Source organism: Elephas maximus, chromosome 6 (assembly GCF_024166365.1).
Source record: "Elephas maximus indicus isolate mEleMax1 chromosome 6, mEleMax1 primary haplotype, whole genome shotgun sequence".
Classification (NCBI taxonomy): Eukaryota; Metazoa; Chordata; class Mammalia; order Proboscidea; family Elephantidae; genus Elephas; species Elephas maximus.
In genome coordinates, this window is record NC_064824.1 from 69,180,458 (window position 1) to 69,206,594 (window position 26,137).

A 26,137-nucleotide genomic window follows, 5' to 3' on the forward strand; every position below is an offset into this window, starting at 1 on the left:
TGGTTAGTAAGTAGTAAAGTGTATAGCACTGGTTCTAGTGCCTTCTGAGTCAGATACTATCTTAGTCATCCAGTGCTGCTGTAACAAATATCACAGGTGGATAGCTTTAACGAACAAATTTGTTTTCTCACAGTTCAGTAGGCTAGAAGTCTGAATTCAGGGTGCCAGCTCCAGGGGAAGGCGTTCTTTCTCTGTCCTCTCTGGAGGAAGATCCTTGTCATTAATCTTCTCCAGTCACGGAACTTCTCGGTGCAGGGACCCCAGGTCCAAACGATGTGCTATTCTCCTGGCTCTTGTTTCTTGGTGGTATGAGGTTGCCATGTCTTTCTGCTCACTTTTCTCTTTTATATCTCAAAAGAATTTGGCTCAAGAGAAGACCCAATCTCATAGATTGAGCCCTACCTCATTAACATAACTGCCACTAATCCCATCTCATCAGCATCATAGAGATAGGATTTACAACACACAGGAAAATCACATCAGATGACAAAATGGTGCACAATCACACAATACAGGAAGTCATGGCCCAGCCAAGTTGACACATATTTTGGGGGGACACAATTGAATCCATGACAGACACTAACAGGGCTTCTTAACAATTCTCTGAAATTTTCATAAGAATTGAGGTTACAGTAACCACTAACATGAGTACATTCATTTTACCGGCTTTAATATTCTACTGGAAGGATTATGTTATTTTGATTGATTCACTAATAATTGTTAACAGTTGGGACTAGAAAATGTTTATCTGTAAAAGTTTACTATGTGCTTTGGAATCTGTCATTTGCCTTAGGAGGTATGATTATCAAATAAGATGATGTTTTTAAAACAAGATACTCAGAATGAAAGTAGTTACTTTGAGAGACTGTATATTTATCACTTTAACCACATGTCTGTCAGTTTGTCATACTGTGGTGGCTTGCATGTTGCTGTGATACTGGAAACTTTGCCACCAGTATTTCAAATACCAGCAGGGTCACCCTGGGTGGACAGGTTTCAGCGGAGCTTCTAGGCTAAGACACACTAGGAAGAAGGACCTGGCAGTCTACTTCTGAAAAAATTGGCCAGTGAAAACCTTATGAAAAGCAGCAAAACATTGTCTGATACAGTGCTGGAAGATGAGCCCTTCGAGTTGGAAAGAATTCAAAATATGACTGGGGAAGAGCTGCCTTTTCAGAGTAAAGTCAGCCTTAATGACGTAGATGGAGTCAAGCTTTCAGGACCTTAATTTGCTGGTGTGGCGTGACTCAAAATGAGAAGAAACAGCTGCAGACATCCATTAATAATTGGATGTGGAATGTACAAAGTATGAATCCAGGAAAATTAGAAGTTGTCGAAAATGAAATGGGAAATATAAACATCTGTATCCCACACGTTAGTGAGCCGAAATGGACAGGTATTGGCCATTTTGAATCAGACAGTCATACAGTCTACTATACCTGGAATGGCAAATTGAAGAGGAATGGCGTGTTCATGGTCAAAAAGAACATTTCAAGATCTATCCTGAAGTGTGATGCCATCAGTGACAGGATAATATCGATATGCCTACAAGGAAAACTAGTTAATACTGCTGTTATTCAAAACGTACCAACCACTAAGGCCAAAGATCAGGAAGTTGAAGGTTTTTACCAACTTCTGCAGTCTGAAATTGATCAAACAGGCATTCAAGATGCATTAATGATTATTGACCATTGAAATGCAAAAGGTGGAAACGAAGACTCATTGGTAGTTGGGAAATACGGCCTTGGTGACAAATGAAGCTGGAGGTCACATGATAGAATCTTGCAAGACCATCGACCTTTTCAATGCAAATACCTTTGTTCAGCAGCATATGGCAACTATACAAGTGGACCTCTCCAGATAGAATACATAGGAATCAAATTGCCTACATCTGTGGAAGGAGACCATGGAGGAGCTCGGTATCATCAGTCAGAACAAGGCCAGGGGCCAGCTATGGAACAGACCATCAATTGCTCGTATGCAAGTTCAAGTTGAAACTGAAGAAAATTAGAAAAAGTCCACGAGAGCCAAAGTATGACCTTAAGTATGTGCTACCTGAACCTAGAGACCATCTCAAGAATAGACTTGACACACTGAACACTAATGACTGAAGAGCAGACAAGTTGTGGAATGACATCAAGGACATCATATGTGAACAAAGCAAGAGGTTGTTAAAAAGGCAGACAGGAAGAAGAGACCAAAATGTGTGTCAGAAGAGACTCTGAAAGTTGCTGTTGAGTGTAGAGTAGCCAAAGTGAAAGGAATAAACAATGACATAAAAGAACTGATCAGAAGATTTCAAAGGATGGCTCAGGAAGACAAAGTATTATAATGAAATGTGCAAAGACCTGGAGATAGAAAACCAAGAAGGAAGAACATACTCAGCATTTCTCAAGCTAAAAGAACGGAAGAAAAAGTTCAAGCCTTGAGTTGCAATAATGAAGAACTCTACTGGGAAAATATTAAACCAACACAGGAAGCATCAAAAGAAGGTGAAAGGAATACACAGAGTCACTGCACCAAAAGAATTGTTCGATGTTCAGACATTTCAGGAGGTGTAGCATATGATCAAGAATCAATGGTACTGAAGGAAAAGGTCCAAGCTGCACTAAGACATTGGCAAAAAACAAGGCTCCAGGACTTGATGGAATACCAATTGAGGTGTTTCAAAAAATGGGTGCGGCACTGGAAGTATTGCTCGTCTGTGCAAAGAAATTTGGAAGACAGCTACCTGGCCAGCTGACTGGAAGAGATCCATATTTGTCCCCATTCCAAAGAAAGATGATGCGACCAAATGCGAAAATTATCGAACAATATTGTTAATAGCACACACAAGCAAAGTTTTGCTGAAGATCATTCAAAAGCAGCTGCAGCAGTACATAGCAGGGGACTGCCGGAAATTCAAGCTGCCTTCAGAAGAGGATGTGGAACAAGAGATATCATTGTTGATATCAGATGGATCCTGGCTGAAATCAGAGAATACCAGAAAGATGTTTATCTGTGTTTTATTGACTACGCAAAGGCATTTGACTGTGTGGATCATAACAAATTATGGATAACATTGCGAAGGATGGAAATTCCAGAACACTTAATTGTGCTCATGTGGAACCTGTACATAGATCAAGAGGCAGGCATTCAGACTGAACAAGGGAATACTGTCTGGTTTAAAGTCAGGAAAAGCATGTGTTAGGGTTGTATTCTTTCACCATACCTGTTCAGTCTGTATACTGAGTGCATAATCTGAGAAGTTGGACTATATGAAGAAGAATGGGGCATCAGGATTGGAGGAAGACTCATTAACAACCTGCAGTATGCGTATGACACACCTTACTTGCTGAAAGTGTGGAGGACTTGAAGTGGTAACTGATGAAGATCAAAGACCACAGCCTTCAGTATGGGTTACACCTCAACATAAAACAAATCCTCACAACTGGACCAGTAAGCGACATCATGATAAATAAAGATTGAAGTTGTCAAGGATTTCCTTTTACTTGGATCCGCAATCAATGCCCATGTAAGCAGCAGTCAAGAAATCAGACGAGATACTACATTGGGCAAATCTGCTACAAAAGACCTCTTTAACATGTTAAAAAGCAAAGATATTTTGAGGACTAAGGTGTGCCTGACCCAAGCCATGGGTGTTTTCAGTCACCTCATATGCCTCTGAAAGCTGGTCAATGAATAAGGAAACCTGAAGACTTGATGCCTTTGAATTATGGTGTTAGCAAAGAATACTGAGTATATCATGAACTACCAGAAGAACAAATAAATCTGTCTTGGAAGAAGTATAGCCAGAAAGCTCATTAGAAGCGACGATGGCGTGACTTTGTCTCACATACTTTGGACATGTTATCAGGAGGGGTGTCCCTGGAGAAGGACATCATGCTTGGTAAAGTACAGGGTCAGTGAAAAAGAGGAAGACCCTAAACAAGATGAATTGACACAGTGACTACAACAGTGGGCCCAGTCATAACAAGGATTGTGAGGTGAGAATGGTGCAGGACCGGCCAGTGTTTGGTTCTGTTGTACCTAGGGTCACGGTGAGTCGGAATCTACTCGAGAGCACATAACAGCAGCGTACTTCTCACTTGGATTGCAAAGTATTTTCTGTGGCATGAAGAGAGAATGATGCTGGGTTAACATCATGAGAGATAGTTCAAGCACGTTATCAGAAATAAGAACCTTGTCATCTTCTGGACCTGAATACATTGAGAAGGTATCATAAGAGACCGCTGTAGATCATCCTTGGGAATCACTGGATGCTAGTCCCAGCTCTGTTACTTCTTTGTGTTTCCTCGGGCAACTCTCTGAACTTTGAGTTTCATTGTTTTTATCTGAAAAGTGGGGATAATGGTAGTATTTCCTTTATTTTTCTCACTGAGAACTAAATTAGATATTCTATGTGAAAATACTTTGAAAACAGTTAAGCACTGTTAAATGTCTTTATTAAAACAACACTGTCTACCTCATTGGTTATCCTGAGGATTAAATGAGATATTCCATGTAAAGTGCTTTGCATACGGTATCGAATATGATACTCAGTGAGCTAGCTGATGTTTTTATTATTGACACTTGTATTTTTTATCACCCATTGAGAACCAATATTCTAGTGTTAATACTAGTTAAAATGTACTGGTTGTAAACATTTTTATAGTGTTCCCATTTAATCAACCAGCAACTACTTTCTGTACATATATCTAACCCTGTACTGCTGTTGAAAACATGTTTTGGGTCAGATCTGACCACATTAATTTTAGTTAGATGCCAGCTAGTTTTTAAAGATCCTGATTTTTAAGGAAATTTTAAGTTTGTATTCTAAGAGAGTATTGCTTTGCCCAGTGTTATTAAATACATTAGTTAAAATTACTGTAAGTCTCTAATTAAAATGATCTTGCTGGGTTAGATTTTCTTCGTTGGAGGGATCTATAGGAGCCTTGGTGGCATAGCGGTTAAGAGCTCAGCTGCTAACCAAAATGTCGGCGTTAAATCTACCAGCTACTCCATGAAACCCCATGGGGCAGTTCTCCTCTGTCCTGTAGGGTCGCTATGAGTCGGAACCAACTTGACGGCACCTAACAACAACAACGTAGATAGCTCTACTAGCAGTTAGAATTACGGTGATTAATTCAATCTTAGAGACCATCTAGTCAACCTCCTCACTTTACAGCTAAGGAAAAAGAGGCACCGAGAAATTATGTTGCCAAAGGTCACACAGCGAGTTTTCATTCTCTAAGATAACTAAATTGGCGTTTTAAGAGTGTAAAATGAGATGACAAATTATCAAGAGTTTTGTTTTTTTATGGGAGGAGACATCTATTTCTTGAGACATTGTTTTCCTTTTCTTAATGTAATAGAGATTAAAGAAGCTACTTAGAATGAATTTGTAATTTCCTTTTATTTACCATTTGAATTTTATTTCAAATTGGCTTGTTACAAATTATAGGGTCAAGAGAGCATGCTTTTTAGGTTATTTTGATGGAATATGGGAACAAAATGTTCTAGCAGGTGAGGACTGAATTCTTGTAGCCTGCTGCAAAGTTATTTACCACACGTTTGTCTCTTGAGTCCTGCATAGGGGAACTTGGCCATTTGTAGACATTGAAGAGCACCCCCCAAAAATGCTTTTTATAACCATGAAGCATTTAGAGTTTATTACATCATGTTCCCAAATCTTTTCCCATGTCTTGATCACTTAAGCATGCATGAGCACACACATACACACAGATAACATGAGGTAGTTAATGGCTTTATGTGGATAGCTGAAGTGAGTCATCATTTAGGTGTTGATTGGATTGAATTTACTTTTTCGTCTTATTTTACATCTCTGCTGTTTTTAAAAACAGGTGAGGGTGTTAACACTAAATTGAGAGAGAGGAGATGGTGGTGTGAGCAGAAAGTCGTTCAGAGGGATTTACCTACATTTTAGGCGTGGAGAAACCCTAGTGGCATAGTGGTTAAGCGCTATGGCTGTTAACCAAAAGCTCGGCAGTTCGAATCCACCAGGCACTCCTTGGAAACCCAATGGAGCAGTTCTACTCTGTGTGTAGGGTCGCTATGAGTCAGAATCCACTCGATGGCAGTGGGTTTGGGTTTTTTTTGGGTAGGTGTGGAGAAGGTGTGATAGAATGTGATATGCAGTGATAAAAAAGAGACAATTACACATTCCACTGAGTCAATTTTATGCAGAAATCTTTATGCTTAGGAAACTTAAGGTAGATAATTCACATATCAGCCATAAACTTTAGAAAAGGTACCTTAGCGTGTCACCTTACAAAATATCTAGTCTGGTGATCTCCTGTGTTTCATTTCTTTGTTACTTTAGGGTAGCAGATCTGTGGACCTCGGCCTGGAAGTATATAAGTAATTAAAAACCAAACTCATTGCCGTCAAGTCAATTCTGCCTTATAGCAACCCTATAGGACAGAATAGAATGCCCTATAGGGTTTCCAAGGAGCAGCTGGTGGATGGAAACTACTGACGTTTTGATTAGCAGCCCAGCCCTTATGCACTGTGCCACCAGGGCCCCTATGTAAGTAAATAGACTAGTGCTATTGGGAAAATGCTTTCCCCCCACTCTATCCAAGCCTTTCTCCTCTGTGACCCCTTCCTCCAAGCAAAGATTTAGAAGAGGTTCATGCAAAATGATCTAAACCTGGTAAAAGTAGTGTTATTTGAACCCTTGAAGTCCGGCAAGAAGAGATGGATCTTACCTGGAAAGCAACCAGTGAGGGACAATTAGGTCTCTATGCAATTAGTTTTAAAAAAGGAAAATTCAGGCTATCTCTGATAAAAGTTTCTAATAATCCAGGATCAGAAGATGAGAGAAAAGTCAAAAGTTTTAATGATTTTTATTGCTGGAATTTGATTGGACAAAACAGTTCATAATATCTTACAGGGCAGTTTTTTTTCTGACTTTATTACTGCTAAAGTGAGAAGTATATTTTCCATTGCAACCTGGTACATACTATTTTTCATGAAAAATACTGACCTTTATTATGTCATGAATTCTTGATATTTGTCTGTTCTATCATGACCCACTAAATTGACTTCAGAACTCACCAAAACTACCCACAGTTTTAATAACACCACTTTCGGTATTATTTCTATGTAGTTGGTGATTCAAAATCCAGCTTCTGATCATTGGTGCTAATTTCTTGTTATGTAATGGGAATGCTCCTTCACTGTGCATTTCCTGTCAAAAGTTTCTTGTTTTTTGTTGCTTGAACAGTAAAAAATGTCTACCAAATTTCACCTTGTTTATTGTAGCCATTTTTTCTAGAGTGTATATGGAGAGAAGTATTGTGATTTTTAAGATAACCTTACAATGCAAAGTTTGAAGTCTTAACAAGTGCCAGTAATTGTGTTTATAATTTGTTTCTTAATTGTTGGAAGTAAATCCTATGGCCTGAGAATTGCAAAAAGTACAACCTTGACATGCTTGGTAGAAACCTCAGGGAATCACTTTGTGTATAATCAGGCTTTTCCTTAAAACTGAATGTTTATTGCATTAAGTATCAAAATTATGTTATATAAAAATATCTTTTTAAAATGTATCCCATGCTTCCCCAGCATATAGATAGGTGCTGAATATAATATAACTCCTTTGTGTCTTACTGGTTATTATGACTTTCAGTCATTGTGCTGTATCAAATACAAGTCATGTAGTTATCACCTAGACCTGTACTGTCGAATGTGGTAGCCTCTAGCCACATTGGCCATTTACATTTTAATGTAAACTAATTAAAATTAGATGAAATTAAAAATTCAGTTCCTCGGTTGCACTAGCCACCTTTCAAATGTGTAGTAGTCACATGTGGCTAGTGGCTACCGTAATGGACAACACAGATATAGAAATTCCATCATTGCATAGTTCTATAAGCAACTCAGTGTCAGAGACTCATATCTTTGTATTCTCTACAACAGGGCACAATCACAAATCTACCTTTTAGATAAATGCATATTAAGTAACTCACTATGTAGAATTTGGTAAGTGGCTCTAGACTGATGCCGTTTTTTGTTTTTGTAATTTTTATTTCTTCTTCCTGCCAGATATCAGTTTTTGCTATAATTAAGTGGCAGTAGCATTTCTTCTTTCAGTTCTCTTCCTGCTAGTGGCTTGGAAATCAGATAGCCAAATTATGTATAATAAATGTAAATAGAATCTGAGAGCGGTCATAAAGTATTCTTGTGAAGAGTGAGCATACATGAAAGTTACTTTGTGGCCTTTACATTGACTGTACCTTTTTAATTACAGGTTCTCAGCTATGGTCCTTATAGGTGAGGCATTGGGTATTTTCGTAGATTGTAGTAATTTAATCAGAAGAAGCATATCTTAAAACATTTTATATTTTAAAAGTATATGTAAGTGTACAGCTTGATGAATTTTCACAAATAGCACACCCTTATAACCAACATCTCATCCCTTTCCAGTCCTATCTGCCAAGCATCCCCCTACCCCCCCCAACAAGTGAATACTATCCTGATTTAGATTCTAATAGCATAGATTATTTTGGCCTGTTTTTGTGCTTTATATAAATGGAATCACATGATACATACTGGCTTCTTTTGCCCAAATATTGCTTGTGAGATTTATCCATGTTGTTGCATGTTTTTGTAGACTTTTCATTTCGTTAATTTATTCCATTGAGAGAATATACCAAAATTTATTTATTCTGCTGTTGATGGGCATTTGTGTAATATTCAGTTTTGACCATTACAAATAGTGCTGCTATGAAATTCTAACCATTTGTTTTGGGTGAATACGTGTATACTCATTTTTGTTGGGTATATACTTAGGAGTATTGGGTCAAAAGGCATGCGTATCTTCGATATTAATAGATATTACTAAATAGTTTACTAATTTTCATTCCCACCAGCCGAAATTGAGGTTTCTGATTACATCTTAACACTATTTTCCATCTGTTTTATTTTGGCCATTCTAATAGGTGTATTGCACTGTGGTTTAATTTGCATATCCCTGAAGGCTTGAAGTTAAATACATTTTTTTAATTTATTGGCCACTTCAATATCCTCCTTTTTTAGTGTCTTCTAAAATCTTTTCCCTATTTCTCTATTGGATTCTTTTTTTTCCCCCCCAAAGGCTTTATTGAAATATAATTTATATACCATAAAATTCAGTCTTTTAATGTGTGCAGTTCAGTAGTTTTATTATATTTGCAGAGGTGTGCAACCATCACCACTAATTCCAGAATACTTTCATCATTCCAGAAGAAACTCTGTGCTCATTAGCAGTGACTCCCCACTTCCTCCCTACCCACGGCCCCTGACAACCTCTAATCTACCTTCTATCTCTATGGATTAGCCTATTCTGAGCAAGTCATAGAAATGTAATCATAACAGTATCTAGTCTTTTGCGGCTGACTTCTTTCAATTAGTATAATGTTTTCAAAGTTCATTTCTGCCGTAGTACTTATCAATACTTCATTTCTTTTTATTGACGACTAATATTCCATTGTATGAGTATACCACATTTTGTTCATTCATGAGATGATGGATATTTGAGTTCTTTTCACTTTTTGACTATTATAAACAAAAATGTCATGAACATTCATATGTAAGTTTTTATCTGAACATATGTCTTCAGTTCTCTTGGATATATACTTAGGAATGGGGTTGCTGGGTTATATGGTAGTTTATTTTTAACATTATGAGTTACTGCCATACTTTTCCACAGCAGCTGCACCATTTTACAATCCCACCTGCACTCAGTAAGGACTTCAGTTTCTCCAAATCATCGCTAACACTTGCCTTTTTTATTTTAGCCATTCTAGTGGATATGAAGTGGTATCTCATTGTAGTTTTGTTGTCTCTTTTTCCTAATGATTTGCAGTGCTTTTAAATTTGTTCTGAATACAAATCCTTTGTTGGATATGTATTGTTAAGTATGTCCTCCATCCCTGTGGGCTGCCTTTTACTCTCTTAATGGTGTCTTTTGACAAGCAGAAGTTCTTAATTTCAGTATAGTTCAATTTATGATTTTTTTTTTAGTTTATAATTGGTGCTTTTTGTGTGCAGTTTAAGAAATCTTTGCATACTAGGAAGTCTCAAAGATATTCTGCTATGTTTTCCTGTAAAAGCTTTATTTTACTGTTGACCTTTAGATCTGCCATCCATCTGGAATTGATTTTTGAGAAGCATCATTGTAAAAAGTGATTTGTCTCCTCTTCCCAGCTGACTTAACTTTTTATAAGTCTTTTTCTTAAAAAAAAAAAAGGTGGTGGTATTTAATTTCAGGGTTGGAAAAATAACATAGTATCCAGGAATTTGTTGGGTGTAAAACTTTGCCCTCAGGTAATGATTGCGTAGTTAGGAGAAAGGCTTAAGATTTGTAGGCCACTTCATAAACTTAAGCTTATTGAATTTTTAAGACATTCTTGTAAAGTTGATGGCATTATCTCCTATTTGCAGATGAAAAAACTGAGGCCCACAGAGGTAAATAAACTTTTCTAAGCTCACACAGCTAATAAGTGGGAAAAACCATGGCTCAAAACCAAGGCAGTCTGACTCCAAAACTCCATTATTTTTCCACTTTCCCATTTTAAAAGAGTTCGTAGAAGTCTGAGTATTAAACTTTCAAATTTAACCTATTTATTTTAAGTTGCTACGATATACTTTTTTTTTTTTTAATTAAGATGGTTTGAAGGAAACAGATGAATCAACTGAGATCGCATAGGGGACAAAAGTATTGAAGTGGAAACCTGATGCTTGAGAGATAAGGTGCCTAAGAGATTCTTGTCAGTGGATAATATTTCAAGAGAAACTTACTGTGTGGATGTTTAATTTGCTGTGTTGGAGATCCTATTTTCCATCCTATGAAATACAGGAAATTTTCTTAAAATGTAATAGGGTCAAAAAGAGAATCCTCTGCTGGCGTTGAAGGAGCACTGGTAGTACAGTGGTTGAAGTGCTCAATTTTGAACTGAAAGGTTGGCTGTTCAAACCTACCCAGTACCCCTGGAGAGAAAGATGTGGCGGTCTGTTGCTATAAAGATGTACAGCCTTAGAAACCCTCTGTGTCCAAGTTCTACTCTGTCCTATAGGATCACTATGAGTCAGAATCGACTCGACAGCCGTGAGTTTTGTTTTGGTTTTCTGCTGGCATCCTAACAATACATAATTAAGACGCCTAGTTGCCAAAACTGTGCTGATACTAATGACGTAAATAAACTCGGCAGGAAAATTAATTTCAAGGCCCATTAGCAACAGAAAGGAAATCAATGTTTCTAAAAATGTTTCCAGCAAATGGAAATGGAAAAATAGAATTAGGCAGTCATTTGCGTTTATTTATTTTAGAATTAACATTGAAGCTACTGAGTCCTTTTTGAGGTATGGGAGAATGCTTGTAATGGTATTGGAAACTTTCCATTTCGAACAAATTGTGATAAAACTTTATACTTGGAAGGTGGCATGATAAGAATCAGTATATGGGGTCAGCTTTCTAAGTTGGTGATGACATTACAAAAGTGCCGTCTTTAGCTGTTTTAAAACTTGTGGTGGCCTAAGTGGAGAAGTCTTGAAATTTATCAGTGAACTAGGTAGGCTCTAAATAAAAATACTATAAGTGATCAGTTAGAAATAGTCAAAGAATTAAAAGATTTGTACTAGAAAATAAGAAACTTCACTGGCAGGGGGGGTGGGGATTCCTAAGGATCTGTGCTGAGCCGCCTCTTTCATTTCACATCTAATTGATAGACACCCAGTGTACAGGCAGTTCACAGCTAGTAGATTATGGCTTTTCCCTCCTAGCTGTGACTTAATCTCACATTTCTTCTCATTATAGCTTCAGGACATTACCATTTACCTTTCTGAGTAGGCATTTGAGGAGAAAGCTATTCTGAGTTCTGGACATTTTGTTTGATAATATATAGAATATAAAATCACTCACCCACCATTTAGGAAAACTGAATATAAAGAAACTAAACAAAATATTCACTGATTATTTTTATTAGTGCTGACACCTTTAAATAATAAATCCCTTTGATATTTAATTAACTTGTTTAATTTACAAAAACAATTTAGTCCCACATTTGTAGGAAAATTTATATAAACTGAGATTAAAAAGTTTTAGTAAGCTAAACATTAAACTACTTTTGTAATGAGTGACTCTTTTACTGTGACACATGAAAATAAGGTTTTACTTTTTCAGAGGAAATTATTGTATAATTCAGCTTTAAATAAATAATTAAAAGGTAATAGTCTAAGAAGTAATGACCTATTCTGATGGATGTTGTCTGGCATTAGAGAGAAGCATTCTGGGAACAATCTGGGTTCCATTTTGAAAGCATTAAAATGAATTTTTACTGTGTAAATAGCTACACAGCTTTAAGTATGACTGAATGTGTATCTATAATTTGTATAACCAGTATTGACTATTACAACTCTTTGTGGTATTGTAGAAAATCAGTACTTAATAACGTCAAGCAGAATAAAAAATTCTTTAAACATTTTAAAGAATATTTTAAAAAAAGAAATGCAGAGTTGATTGTATTGACTTTTTTTGTGATACTATTATTACTATTGTTGTCTACTAAATTTAGAAAATTTAATAGTTTATTTTAATCCATTTCTATTTGGAATGCTTAATACTGAATTGTTGAGAAGCTAAGTAACCTTAATCTTTCTTGGGTTCTTTGTAATCTGGCCCCACCCTTCTTTCCCACTTTCTCAGTGGACTTACATCTGGGAGATGGACTTTTGAGTTTCACCCCTGCCGCTAGCCAGCTATGGAACCAAAGGCACGTCACAGACTGGTATTTTCACCTGTAAGATGAAAGAATTGCACAAAATCCGTGGCTTTTACATTTTCTTTGGGTCGTAGAAAAATCCTTGGCGATTCTGATGAAAGCCATGGATCTTTACACCCTGAAAACTGCTCGTTCATAAAAAATGTTCCGTATAATTTCGGGACTTGCAGGTATTTCCCAAAGCCATCTACAGACCCCAGTTTAAGATCCCCTGGATTAGAGGATTTCTGGGGCAGTTCTGGTTTTCACAGTCTGTAATTCTGTCCCACACCACCCTGTTGTTTAAAAAAAAAAAAAAAATTAGCTACACTAAATTATGATCCTCATTTTTCAAACTCCTTCTTCTGTCTTTTTATTCATATTATTTCTTCGGCTTTGAACTGTCCTTCCTTATCCCCTATCCATCTTCACCTTTGAATGTTCGTTTTGAAAGCACAATTCAAATGTCATTTTTTTCTTCTGTGAAGCCTCTTTAATCAGAATTAATCATCTTCTTAGAACTTTGTATAGTGATTAGAGGGCCGTGTGTCCTCTGGCTCTCCTTCCTCTTCACACCTCTCCCCCAACAGGCTGTAAGTTTCCTGGGGTCAGTGACTGTGTTTAACTGAATAGTGCCTTGCCAGAACTAGTTAACGGAATAAATGCTCACGAAATTAGTGTGAACTTGTCATTCAGTAATAATGGTTTAATGTCTGCTGTGTCATGGACCAGGGGCCCTGGTGGTGCAGTGGTTAAGAGCTCAGCTGCTAACCAAAAGGTTGGCAGTTTGAACCCACCAGCCCTCTACGGGACAAAGATGTGGCAGTCTACTACTGTAGAAATTTACGGCCTTGGAAACCCTATGGGACTGTTTTACTCTGTCTGATAGGGTGGCTACAAGTTGGGATTGACTAGATGGCAGTGAGTTTTTTGGTATGTCAGGGGTTGAGTGCTAGAAGGACGCCCCCCACCAAAAAAAAAAAAAAGTGAGAAGTGGAGTGAAATGGAACTATAAAGTGCAAACCTCATGGGAGAGATGAACTGGAAGAATGAGTAGAATTTAGAGGGCAGGAAGGGCATTTTCTGGGAAAGACGAAGAGAAGTGAGAACAGTTTGTACCTGTATTTCATTATACATGCAGTTTATCTATTTTCACTGAAAAGAAATAGCTTTTTAAGTTCAGCTTAAAATTTTTAGTTAAGCTTTTCAGTTTTTATATTTGGCATTTTTGTTTTTACAGGTGCAAGAAAATTCGCCAGGACATAGAGCTGGACTGGAGCCATTCTTCGATTTTATTGTTTCTATTAATGGTTCAAGATTGGTAAGTTTAGCCTTTTGTAGTTTTGCCCATAGTATTTTGTAATCCTATGGAAACGGTATTTTTAAATATATGTGGGATTGATGTTTATTATTAAAAAAAAAAAGGGTCTTTAGAAAATGTGCTTTTGAATGTCCAGGGGAAGTTACCCAGTGAAAATGCAAGTTATAAAACATTGTGTATAGTGCCTCTTTTGTAAAAATAATTGTGTGTTATTAAAAATACTAGTACGTCAAGTCTAAAATAGCTCAGACACTAAACTACCTTGGGTGGGTAGAATCCTGGGAGACTTGTACCTCTTATGTTAAATACTTAATTTTTGTGAGCAGGAAGAGGTAATTAAGACTGAAATATTTGCTTTTTGTAGGTTGATAAATGGAATAGTAAAGACTCATTCGCAAATAACTTGTTATTTTTCTTGAAACTAAGATCCACGATATACAAATAATTTTACTAGAATCAGAGAGATGTGCTCCAAAAGTGTAGAATTAGAACTATTTTTTATAAATTGCTTTTGGTTTACCCATGGTAAAGTCCCATAAGAAGGAAATTATGTAATCTCAGCAAAGAAAATTCTTATGCAGTAGCTTCTTGGTTAGTTTATTTTCTCAAAACAGTCTTAACATTTTAGTTCTTATCAACATGTCCCATATAATGGCCCTTATTCATTTATGTAATGAAATATTTAGCATACTGTTTCCATTTATTTTCCTTCCAGTTTCTAATAACATAATAAAATATATATGTAGGAGTACAGTCCAAAATCAAACTTCAACCCCAGCAAATGTTTTAGATTTAAAAACCAAAGTTGTCCCAGATTTGCTAGTAATGTGACTTTTTATGAAATAATTTGTTTTTAAGCCCTAGATCACTCCTAATAGTGTTGGGTTGCAAATTCCGTAATTCATAGTCAACTAATAAAAAAAGTCAGATGAAGTTGTTGCTAACCTAATTTCTTAACATTCTTTTACTTTGAGGAACCTCTGAATGTTAGTGAAGCTCTTTTTCTTTGTGAGCTTAAAAACAGTTATGCTTTACTTCTTGCCTATTGAATGTTTTATTTATATTGATTATTAATATTACTATTGTAGGCCCATAGGATACGTAAACTAAGATTGGTTAACATTGTTTGTATCTATTAAGGAAAATTATTTCTGTGTGTTCACAGAATAAAGACAATGATACTCTTAAGGATCTACTGAAAGCAAATGTTGAAAAACCTGTAAAAATGCTTATCTACAGCAGCAAAACACTGGAACTGAGAGAGACCTCAGTCACACCAAGCAATATGTGGGGTGGCCAGGGCTTGTTGGGAGTGAGCATTCGTTTCTGCAGCTTTGATGGGGCAAATGAAAATGTTTGGCATGTGTTGGTAAGTATTAACTGAGCCGTTCCTTCTAGTTTAAGAAGACAATGTAGAAATGTCTTTTAACAGTGTTTATCTCGGGTTTGGTAAGATTGTAGTGTTTTTTTAATTAGGATTATTATTTGACTGTTTTTAGTTTCTGAAAATCAGCATGCATTACTTTTGAAATAGGGATTAAAAAGAAAAAGCTTGAGGAAGAGAAGCAGCTATAATTTATCCATATTAAAGCAGATACTAGTAGTATTTTTAAATATTTTTTAAATGTTCTCTAATGTTTATGCTTAGGATTTTTAAATCATGTGTATTCTGGAGTTTCTGACATTATCTCTAACAAGACAGGGATTTAGGTTTTTTTTTTTTGTCACTGTAATTAAGAACTGTGGACTGTTAAAATTATTTTATGTTCTATATATTAATTCTGGGTTTTTGTTTTTTTTTGGTCATCCTAGGAAGTGGAATCCAATTCTCCTGCGGCTCTAGCAGGTCTTAGACCTCACAGTGATTATATCATTGGAGCAGATACAGTCATGAATGAGGTAATTAGTGTATTTATTAATAATAAAACGTATATAACATTTTCTCATTGATTTTTGAGTTCAGAAGTATATCCGCAGACTTTGCATTTAAAGTAGAAATTTAGGTCTTTGCTAGTCAAGATAGCTTATGCTGCAGGGTGCTTAATGGGACATCTGGGAGGTTTCTTACTAGGCATAGCTGTGAGGAAAAACACACGTCAGTGTGGCAATTCCAAAGATTTTGTGTATGGCATACAGAAATTTCTTATGTAACCTCAAGACTAAATTAAATCCCTGTTTTGGTCTTTTTGTTTTTTAAGGTGACAAAATTAGCTTGACTATGTTTTGCTGTTATTGTTTGCCGTTGAGTTGTTTTTGACTCGTAGTGAACCCAAGTGACAGAGTAGAACTCCCCCATGATGTTTTCTTGGCTGTAATCTTTACAGAAGCAGATCACCAGGTCTTTCTGCCACAGAGCAGCTGGCTGGTTTGAACTGCCAACCTTTTGGTTAGCAGCTGAGTGCTTAACCCCTTGCACCACCAGGGCTCCTTTTGACTATATTAGTCACATCTGTTTCCTCATCCAGTAGCTAGTGGAAGTATACGTTGCTAAATCAAAAATGGAAGGAAAAAATAAGATGCCCTGATAACCAGGTTTTAATATTGGATAATAAAAGTAGAATATGTAGAGCTTGGATGTGGAAGAGTTTTACTAAGAATACTGACTAGGTCTTAACGGAGTTGGGGACAAGGTCATGCACATTGTAGGTAGCTAATATATTGGATTAAACTTTGCTTGGTGTATCAGTTTTAATAAATGATTTCTATGTCTGAGGCAGGGCCCAGAATCTGTTTTTTGGGTTTTTTTTTTTTTTTTTAAGTTTCCCAGGTATTCTGAGAGTAGCCAGGTTTGAGAGCCACTGCTCTAAAGTAGAGTAACATAAATATGTTTTTCTCCTATGATGCTTTTGCAGTCTGAAGATCTTTTCAGCCTTATTGAAACACATGAAGCAAAACCATTGAAACTTTATGTGTACAACACAGACACTGATAACTGTCGAGAGGTGATTATCACACCAAATTCTGCATGGGGTGGAGAAGGCAGGTAAGGTCATTTTTTACACTAAGTTACGATTACTTCAACTTCCTATACAGATGTGTTGTAAACACCGATTGTTTTTATTTTGCAAGAAGCTATTGGTTTATTACAAGATCCTCTCAAGAAAAGAGCTGACCTAGAATATCTAAACCAACAATTCATTTTTCAAAAGCACACATCTAAGGAAATATGGTATATACACTATAGTTCTTTTCTTTACTGATCTAACAGCTAACAATCTTTTTATATTTGAGGAATTATAGAGCATAAGCCATAATCATAGGAAAACTTCAGATTTGGAAGCTTTCCTAAATGAGTTGTAAAAGATCCAACCCTTGCCGGGAAAAGGATGACTTAGCTGATGGAAGCAGGTAAACCCTTTATTTGGCCAGAATATCTTTACCCATACCATGTGAGATTCTTTAACTGAGCATATTTCACTGCCAGAATTCTACCTTGTTGCCATTTGAGAAAAGTGAGGTGGAAGTATTGTTTATGAATCTGGTCTTTCTAGGTAATTATCAAGTTATTATCGTCCACTATCCAGGTTTGTGAACACCCAGAAATATGATCTCCTCAGGGTATTCAAAATTGATTGATTCAGAGGAGCTGCCTCATATAAAGTAAATTTGCAAAGAAGCCGTATATTCATTAGAGTGGCACTTTTAAAATTTATCATAGAAAAATCCCCCTTTTCCAGTTAGGAGAATTCTCGGATCAGATTAGTGCCACAAGAGTGCTTGGTGAACATGGAATCAGAATGCAAGAAGAGATTAGGAATGGTGGAGTCCAGTAGCAAAGAATATTTCTACTTCTTTAATTTTTATTTAAGGTGATTAAACATTACTACATTCTTGTCCTTTGGGGCTTTTTTTTTATTTAGACTCAGTGCTGATTATACCTTTTCTGTGGAAAACATTTTTCTTTTTGACAAGCTCAATACTGTTAATTAGCCATTGCTTTGTTCAGGCCCGTACAGGCCATTTTCCTGAGTCTGCCCTTCGAGCATGCATATGGTATATTTTTACCCAGATTTTCGTTCTTTCCCAGAGGCTGACCACATTTCATTCATTGCATCATATTTCCCTCAATTTCATTTATGGGGTGTCTTTAAATTTAGAAAGGGTCTTGCTGTTGCCTCAAGTACCTTCTCTGTCACTACTTAGTGATCGTGATTAATAAACATCTTGTTTCAAAGTGCAGCTACCTCTGAAAGGGCACCCTTGAACAGTATGAATTATTTAATCTTACTTTCTTCCTCTAAATCCCTCTGAGATCCAGACCACTGTGGGAATTGCAGTTTTGATGATAGAAAGCAGGAAAAGTGAGAGAAGAAAGAACAAGTAATTTTGTAGTATGAGATATCATGTTGCAAATCAGCTTTGGATAAGGAAGATCTGAAGCTGGCCACTGTCCACTTTTGGTGGTGGGGGTATCCATGGAGAAAATAGATGCCTTGGCAGAGGAACGGCACAGAGGTATAAGTACATGGCCTACTCAAAAAGTGTCAAGTAATTTGGCAAATAGAACCAATCATGTTGGAAATGTAAGTTGGAACTGCTCACCGAGGGCCCTAAATACCACAGTCAGGAATTTGGATATACTTTTGGCACTGGGACTGTGATATTTATCAGTAGGAAGTTCCTTGGTTCCAAAGAGTAGAAACCTACTGTTACTGTCATAAGCAGAAATGAATTTATTGATATGGACTAGCTCATAAAGTCAAAGAAACAGCTGAAGAACCAGGCTCAGGACATTTCTAGGGATTTAGATAGCAAGGACTAATTGACAATTTTATCAGCATTCCACTGAGGGGATAAAGCCATTTTCAGTTTTCTGTTACAACCAAGATTTGCAGCCCTGGGCAAAAGAGGTTGGTTGGCCTATCTTTAGTCTTGAGCCACTTCCTTGGTTTGAACAGACCAGGCACCCTAATTGTCACTCCTACCAGCATTGCATTGCAGCAGCAGGGAAGTAACTCCCCAAAAGGAAGATGGAGAAAGGAATATTGAGAGGCCAACAGACTAAGTGAAGAAGCAATATGATCACATTTTTTAGGAAGATGTCTCTGGTGGCAGTGGGAGGATGAATTAGAAGTGGAATCTGGATTAAACATATGTGACTGATTTGTGTCAAGTTCTGCGATGTGTAAATGACATCGTCATACCAAAGTGCTTTGAGCTCTTTGGTAGAAAGCTGTTTGTCATTCATTCAACAAATTGTTATTAAGTGCCTACCATGTGCCAGGAACCATTTAGCCAGTAAACAAAACAAGGTGTTTGCCCTCCAGGAACATACGTTTTATTGGGGGAGACAGACAATAAACAAATAAGCAGTGTGTCAGATGGTTGTAAAAGGTCAAAGAAAAATAAAGGAGAGTAAGGGTAGTGGTCAGGGGAGACCTCTGATAAGATGACATTATTTAAAATAATGGAATTTTATTTGTTTTTATATTTCAAACATCTCAAAAAATGCAAGCTGTGATTAATAACTTTAAGAAAAAATATTTTTATAGCCTAGGATGTGGCATTGGATATGGCTATTTGCATCGAATACCTACACGCCCATTTGAAGAAGGAAAGAAAATTTCTCTACCAGGACAGATGACTGCTACACCTATTACTCCTCTTAAAGATGGATTTACGGAGGTAAGACAGCATTGCTACCTGAGTACATGGTAGAGTTTCCACTAAAACAAGCCAAGTGTTCGTATGTTTGGTGGTAGCACTAATTGAGATTGGGCAAATAATGAGTTAATATTGAGCATGCTGAATTTGAGATACTTTCAGGACATGCAGGTGGAAGTTAGATATAATGGTCCGGATTTCAGGAATGAGGACAGGGCTAAGAGATACAGATTGGGGAATCATCTGTGAAGAGAGGGTAACTTAACCTAGTTGGAGGTCAGAGGACTGAAGTGAGAATCTCGAAAAACTCTAGTATTTAAATGCACGGGTAGGGAAGGATCCAGCAAAGGAACTTTTGGAGGAGAAATCCAAATGGAGAACAGAGCTTCAAGATAAAGGGCATAGTTAACACTGTCAGCTGCTGCAGAGAGATCAGGTGAGAGAGGGCATGAAAAAAAATCATGTCCTGGGCTAGGGCAGTTTCAGAGACTTGACAGGGTGCAAATATCAGATTACAGAAGATACAGAGTGAATGTGAGGGATGATAAGGTGGTAACAGCTAGTGCTTAGGAGTCCCTGGGTGGTGCAGATGGTTAAGTGCTGGGCTACTAACTGAAAGGTTGATAGTTCATACCCACACAGAGACACCTCAGAAGACAAGCCTAGCAATCAGCTTCCGAAAGGTCACAGCCATGAAAAATGATATGGAGGGCAGTTCTACCCTGAGACGCATGGGTTGCCATAAGTCAGAATTGACTTGACAGCAAGTGGTTTACTGGTTGGCTACTACTTGCTCCTTCAAGAAGCTTGATTGAGAAAGCAAGGAGAGCTAAGTGTCTGGCGGGTGGTGGAGGGGTGGAAGGTGAGTGAGGGGCAATTACAGGATCACAGTGAGGCATTTGAAGGAATATAGTTGTTGTTTTCTGTCAAGTCTGTTCTGACACACAGCAGCCTTATAGGTCAGAACAGAACTGCCCCATAGGGCTTCCTAGGCTGTAATTTTTCCCAGAGCAGATAACCAGGTCTTTTCTCCTGTGGAGCTGCTGGTGGGTTTGAACCACCAGCCTTTGGTTAGCAGCCAAGTACTTGTACCACCAGGGCTCCTTTTTTTAAGGAATAAGAGCAGTTATGCACTTGACTACTAGTTGAAAGGGTGGCAGTTCAAACCCACCCAGAGATGCCTTAAGAGATAGGCCTGGTGATCTGTTTCTGAAAGGTCACAGCCTTTAAAACCCTACGGAGTAGTTCTGTTTTGCACATGTGACATCGTCATGAGTTGGAATTGACTCAAGGCAACTAAAAACAACAACATAGTTTTTAAAATGTTTCTTTGTAAGAGGTATCCAGGGACAGTTAATTCTTACTTACACAGCTAAATAAAAACCGAGGCCCCCCCCCCCCAAAAAAAAACGAAAAAAACTGGTACAGTTGTAAAGTGAGGGCTACTGCCCTGTTGTTTTGTGGTACACAGTTTGACCATCCCCAATTCTAGAGGAAGTGAGTGGGAGCTACTGAGATGTTTAAGCCCCCCAAGCCCATTATCTCACAGCCAAAACTAGTGTGGTTACATGTCCAGACTCCTACCACCATATCTACTGCCCCACTCAGGGCATCCTGCCCCCCATGGGCCTCTATGTGCAGTCTGAGAACATCAGAGAGTGAAACGGTAGCTAGGGGAAGGGCCAAAATACAAATTGTGTAGGAATGTACCAAGTGGTGGAAGATATTCAGAAGTGAGATGAGACAGCCCATCTGTAGAGTCCATAAGAGGCCCCTTTTTTTCCCTGAAGGTGGAGATATGGCTGCACCATTCATTCATTGGTGAGGAAAGATTAAGTGGACTCATGATTAGAAATCTTGAGAATCTTCTAAGGAATCTGTCATGGTGTTAAGACTTCAAGGTGATTGCTTCCACGAGCAATGGAAGTTTTAAAGAAAAACCGGCCGGAAATTCAGAGAGAAGAGAAAAGCAGTAGAATTTTAAGGGTAGGGTCAAATGACTTTTGAGTCAAGCAGCTAGGAAGGAGGAGAGAGTGGAATCTCCCTCTAGAGAGGAAGTAGTAAGAATTCTGTGTGTAACTGGGGGTAGGATGATGCCAGTGACATGGCGTCGTGGAATTGACAGTTCATGATCCCCAGCATGTATCACAGTGAGGAAGGAGTGTCTGAAGGCAGAAGTGTAGGTGGAAACTTTTGACAAGTAGTATATGATTAAAAAATGTATCTGTAAGACAGGTAAAAGCCAGTATTTATATTTTCTTTAAAGTAAATTCAAGTAATTTTCTTTCTTTTTTTTGAAAGGTCCAGCTGTCCTCAGTGAATCCCCCGTCTTTGTCACCACCAGGAACTACAGGAATTGAACAGAGTCTGTCTGGACTTTCTATTAGCTCAGCTCCACCAGCCGTCAGCAGTGTTCTCAGTACAGGTGTGCAGAAATGTATATTGTTTTCATCCTGCTTTGTTTTTCATGATATTCTCAACTATAGAAATTTACAAAATAATGCCAGTGTACCTTGAAAACTGTGAATGTGCTCTCCATGGACACACAGGCCCAGTCCTCATAAGCTGGTGCTGAATTACCATGCACACACTGACCAGCATTGACACCTCTGTGCATTTTAGACCCTATATTTCTCTTAGAGTCTACAACTTTTGGAGTCAGGAATCTACCTTTAAATTTTGTGTAATTGCTCTGTTTACTCAGCAAACACGTGTATGTCTTCTAAGTAGAAGCCACTGGGGATACAAAAGTGATACTGTTCCTTTCTTAGGGGCTCAGTCTTGCTCAGGGGACATGTCTCCCTTTCTCTCTCTTCTTTATTCTTTGTTCTACATGATATAGTCCTTTTTTTTTTTTAGTATTGTCTTATTTTTATTAACAGTGTTAAAAACAAACCTGTTGCCACTGAGCCCATTCCTACTCATTGTGACCTTACAGGACAGAGTAGAACTGCCTGTAGGGTTTCCAAGGCTATGATCTTTACAGAAGTGCGCTGCGACAGTTTTCTCCAGTGGAGCTGCTAGAGGGTTTAAACTGCCAACCTTTTGGCTAGCAACCGAGCACTTAGCCACTGTGCCGCCAGGGCTCCCTTTTAACAGTGTTAAGATACAATTCACATACCATCCATTTAAAGTGCATAATTCAGTGCTTCGTTAGTGTATTCACATAGTTGTACAGCCATCACCACAGTCAGTTTCAGAACATTTTCATTACCTCAAAAAAGACACCCTGTACCCATTAACAGCCACTCCATGTTCGCCCAATGCCCATAGGCAACCCCTAATCTACTTTCTGTCTCTCTGGATTTGCCTTTTCTGGACATTTCATACAAATAGAATCATACGATAGATGGTCTTTGTGACTGACTTTTCACTTAGCATAATGTTTTCAGGGTTCATCCATGATGCAGCATGAGTCATTGTTTCATTCCTTTCTATGGCTGAATAATATTCCATTCTGTGAATGTGTCACATTGGGTTTATCAGCTGAGGAAGACGTGAGTTTTGACTGTTGTGAATAATGCTGCTGTGGATATTCGTGTACAGGTTTTGGGGCAGACATATGTTTTCTTATGTAGGGTAGATCCCTGGGTCAGATGATGCAGTTCTTAGCATGTTAAGAAATCTTCATAGTCTCTTATTTTATGGTTTTCAGAATATAAGAATATATTTTATATTCAGTAAATCTTGAGTAAGTGAATGAAATACTGAAGTTTTATTTCATTAGCACCTTTTATTTTTTAGCTCTTTTAATATTTGTATTCAAAATTTAGAAGCCCTTGTGGCACAGTGGTTAAGTGCTCGGCTACTAACTGAAAGGTCTGCTGGGGGTTCAAACCCACCAGCTGCTCCATGGGAGAAAGATGTGGCAGTCTGCTTCTGTGAAGTTCTACTCTGCCCTATAGGGTCGCTATGAGTCGGAATCGATTCAGCGGGAATGAGATTGAAAATTTAGTTATACCTCACTTTGTTTCAGGGTGGGTTTAAAATAGTCCACCAAGATGAAGTAAGGTTAAGAGTATAGTATCTGGAGTTGGCCCCCTGGGTTTCAGTCTTAGCTCTTTTCAGGGTCTTAGTTTTTTTCCCCCAAGAATCGAAATTAAAAAATTTTAACTTCCTATTATTTAAAATTTCAAACATACACAAAAGTAGAAGAGGTAGTATAATGAACCTCCATTACCTGTCACCCAGCTTCACCAGTTATCAGCATGGTAACATACCTCTCCACCCCCTACTTCTTGCTGGCTCTTTTTCCAGCTCCATAAAGATACAATTTACATACCATAACATTAACTCGTTTTAAGTATACAATTTAATGATTTTTAGTAAATTTATAGAGTTGTGCAGTCGTCATCACAGTCCAGTTTTAGAACATTTCCCAGATGGAATTAAATATTAATGTCGTTAGTATCTAATCATAGATACAGGTGGAAGGAATCTTAAAGTTTATTTCATTCAAGTAGTGTTCAAATTCTTTTTTATAATATTATGATTTTTTTACCTCCCCTCAGATGGTTCTCAGTTTATCCCTGAATAGACTTAGTAAAAGGTGGGTTGGGGTACTTCCTAAGGCAACAATTGATAACTGTTTTATAATAAGGGTGCTCCAGTGCCATGTGGCAGCTCTTCTAACCTTTGCAATAAGTGACATTTCTCTTCAAGTCCCAGTTTATTTTTGACCTATTTTAAATCTCTCCTCATTGCATTATTGCTATCTCTGTATTTTCTTATAAGCACATTTACTGAGATCCCTGGCTTTGTTAGACTGCAGGGAAATTGTTTCCTGAATATTAAAATTAAAGTGTAAATAAAACAATAATTGCTCAAAAGAGACTTAAGAGAAATCAGCATTTTCATTTTGAGTAAATCAGTTTAAAAATACTAAAATGTTTCTAGCATGACATATTAGAAACAACTTTTTTTCGTTAAGCATTTATTATTCTGTCTTCACTTTTAATTATATTGCTTGCACAGACGCCCAAGAAGTAACGTTAGAAATATAAAAATGTATTTTTTTAAACTCTTCTGTGGATTTGAAATATTTTGGATTATGAAATTTTTAGAAAGATAAATATATCATTTTGAAATGGCATTGATCAGTATGACCTTTTTGGTGCACCCGCTCACACCCCTGTCCTCCTTTGCTTGAATTCTCTGCAGAAGATTTATCACTGTCTACATGCTGTGTTTTTTACTTGTTTGTTTCCCTTTCATCTCCTGCGTCTCATTAGAATATAAATTCAATTAAACTAGAGATTTCTGTTTCCTTCATACTGTAAAGTGCCTCAGTGCCTAGAACGATATCTAGGTGTCCCCCCAAAACTTGACTGAACAAACCAACCATCCACCCCAACCCGTTGAGAATCTGATGAAAGCAAAGAACTCACTTCCCCCCAAATGCACATACGCACAAATGTTACCTACAATTTCAGGAGCTCCACACACTACATGAAGCCTGTTCATGGGCCTCGGATTTAGAATTTCCAGTTTAGATCCACTTTGTTCCTTTTGAGACCATGAGTGTTTCTACCCTTTAAGGACAAAAAGAAACTATGTTAAAGACTTTATTAAGAACTAGTGGAAATTTGATAGCCAATCCAAGCTGCTATAAATTTCTAAAAACTAAAATTCAAAGACAAATATAAAAAATTAAAGCATCGCTATTGTATGTGACCACTTAATAATCCACACAGTACCTAACAGTTTGGTTCAGAATGTAGAAGAGTTTCTGACATTTGAGTGGAATAACATAGCCAGGGATCTAGTAGAAACTTTGCAAATGCTTCAGCTAGGCTTTTTCTACTTTGCATGCCTCCAATTTTTGCAGAAAAGTAAATGGGTGAGTAAATAAATTAAAGATTATCTGAAAATGGTTGATTCATACTTTTAAGCAAAATGCATTCCTGCTACGGTATTTAAACGGACTTCGGTAAGACAATCTAGAATCTACGTACAGTATTACTATTGTTTAGGCATCTGCAAACCTCCCACTTGAGTAGGTGTTAAACACTAATAGATAGCTCTTTATTAGAGATGGTGCCCGAAGGTTATTTGTATATGAATAATTTAATCTTCTTAAGCTAACACCAGTAAAATTTTGAATGTATTAGAAGACTTCAAAGGAATGTCATAGAACCTATGGTCAAGGAAATGGAGATTCAGAAAGCCAAGTCACTCTCCATTTCTGGAGGTCCACATGCTCTTTTGTCTCTTTCAGGCCATCTGCCTTTATCCTGTCCTCCAGACCAGTGTTCACTGGTCACAGGGCACAGGCCCCCAGCAACCCCAGGTTTACATGGTCTGTCAGGTCAAGAGCCCAGTAGAGATTGATGTGACTCTTTATGTCCCATTTCCAGGTTTCCAGTTTTCTGATCTAGCCCTGCTTAGCTCAGCTGTAAATCTCTTGTCCAGTGAGCTTAGCCTGGGGGTGGGATGGCAGAGCCTTCTGCCCTCTTGGCCCCGGCTCTGC

At 37.6% G+C, this 26,137-nt stretch overlaps 1 protein-coding gene across 1 annotated transcript in view; it reads left to right on the forward strand.

Moving 5' to 3' along the window:
* Nucleotides 1-26,137, forward strand: part of GORASP2 (golgi reassembly stacking protein 2) — a 37,093-nt gene that overhangs the window by 6,214 nt on the left and 4,742 nt on the right. The window contains exons 2-7 of the mRNA XM_049887407.1: nt 13,984-14,064; nt 15,230-15,433; nt 15,877-15,963; nt 16,917-17,047; nt 19,557-19,689; nt 21,970-22,093. Coding sequence (XP_049743364.1) covers nt 13,984-14,064; nt 15,230-15,433; nt 15,877-15,963; nt 16,917-17,047; nt 19,557-19,689; nt 21,970-22,093 — 760 coding nt within the window. The remainder of the gene's footprint in view (nt 1-13,983; nt 14,065-15,229; nt 15,434-15,876; nt 15,964-16,916; nt 17,048-19,556; nt 19,690-21,969; nt 22,094-26,137) is intronic.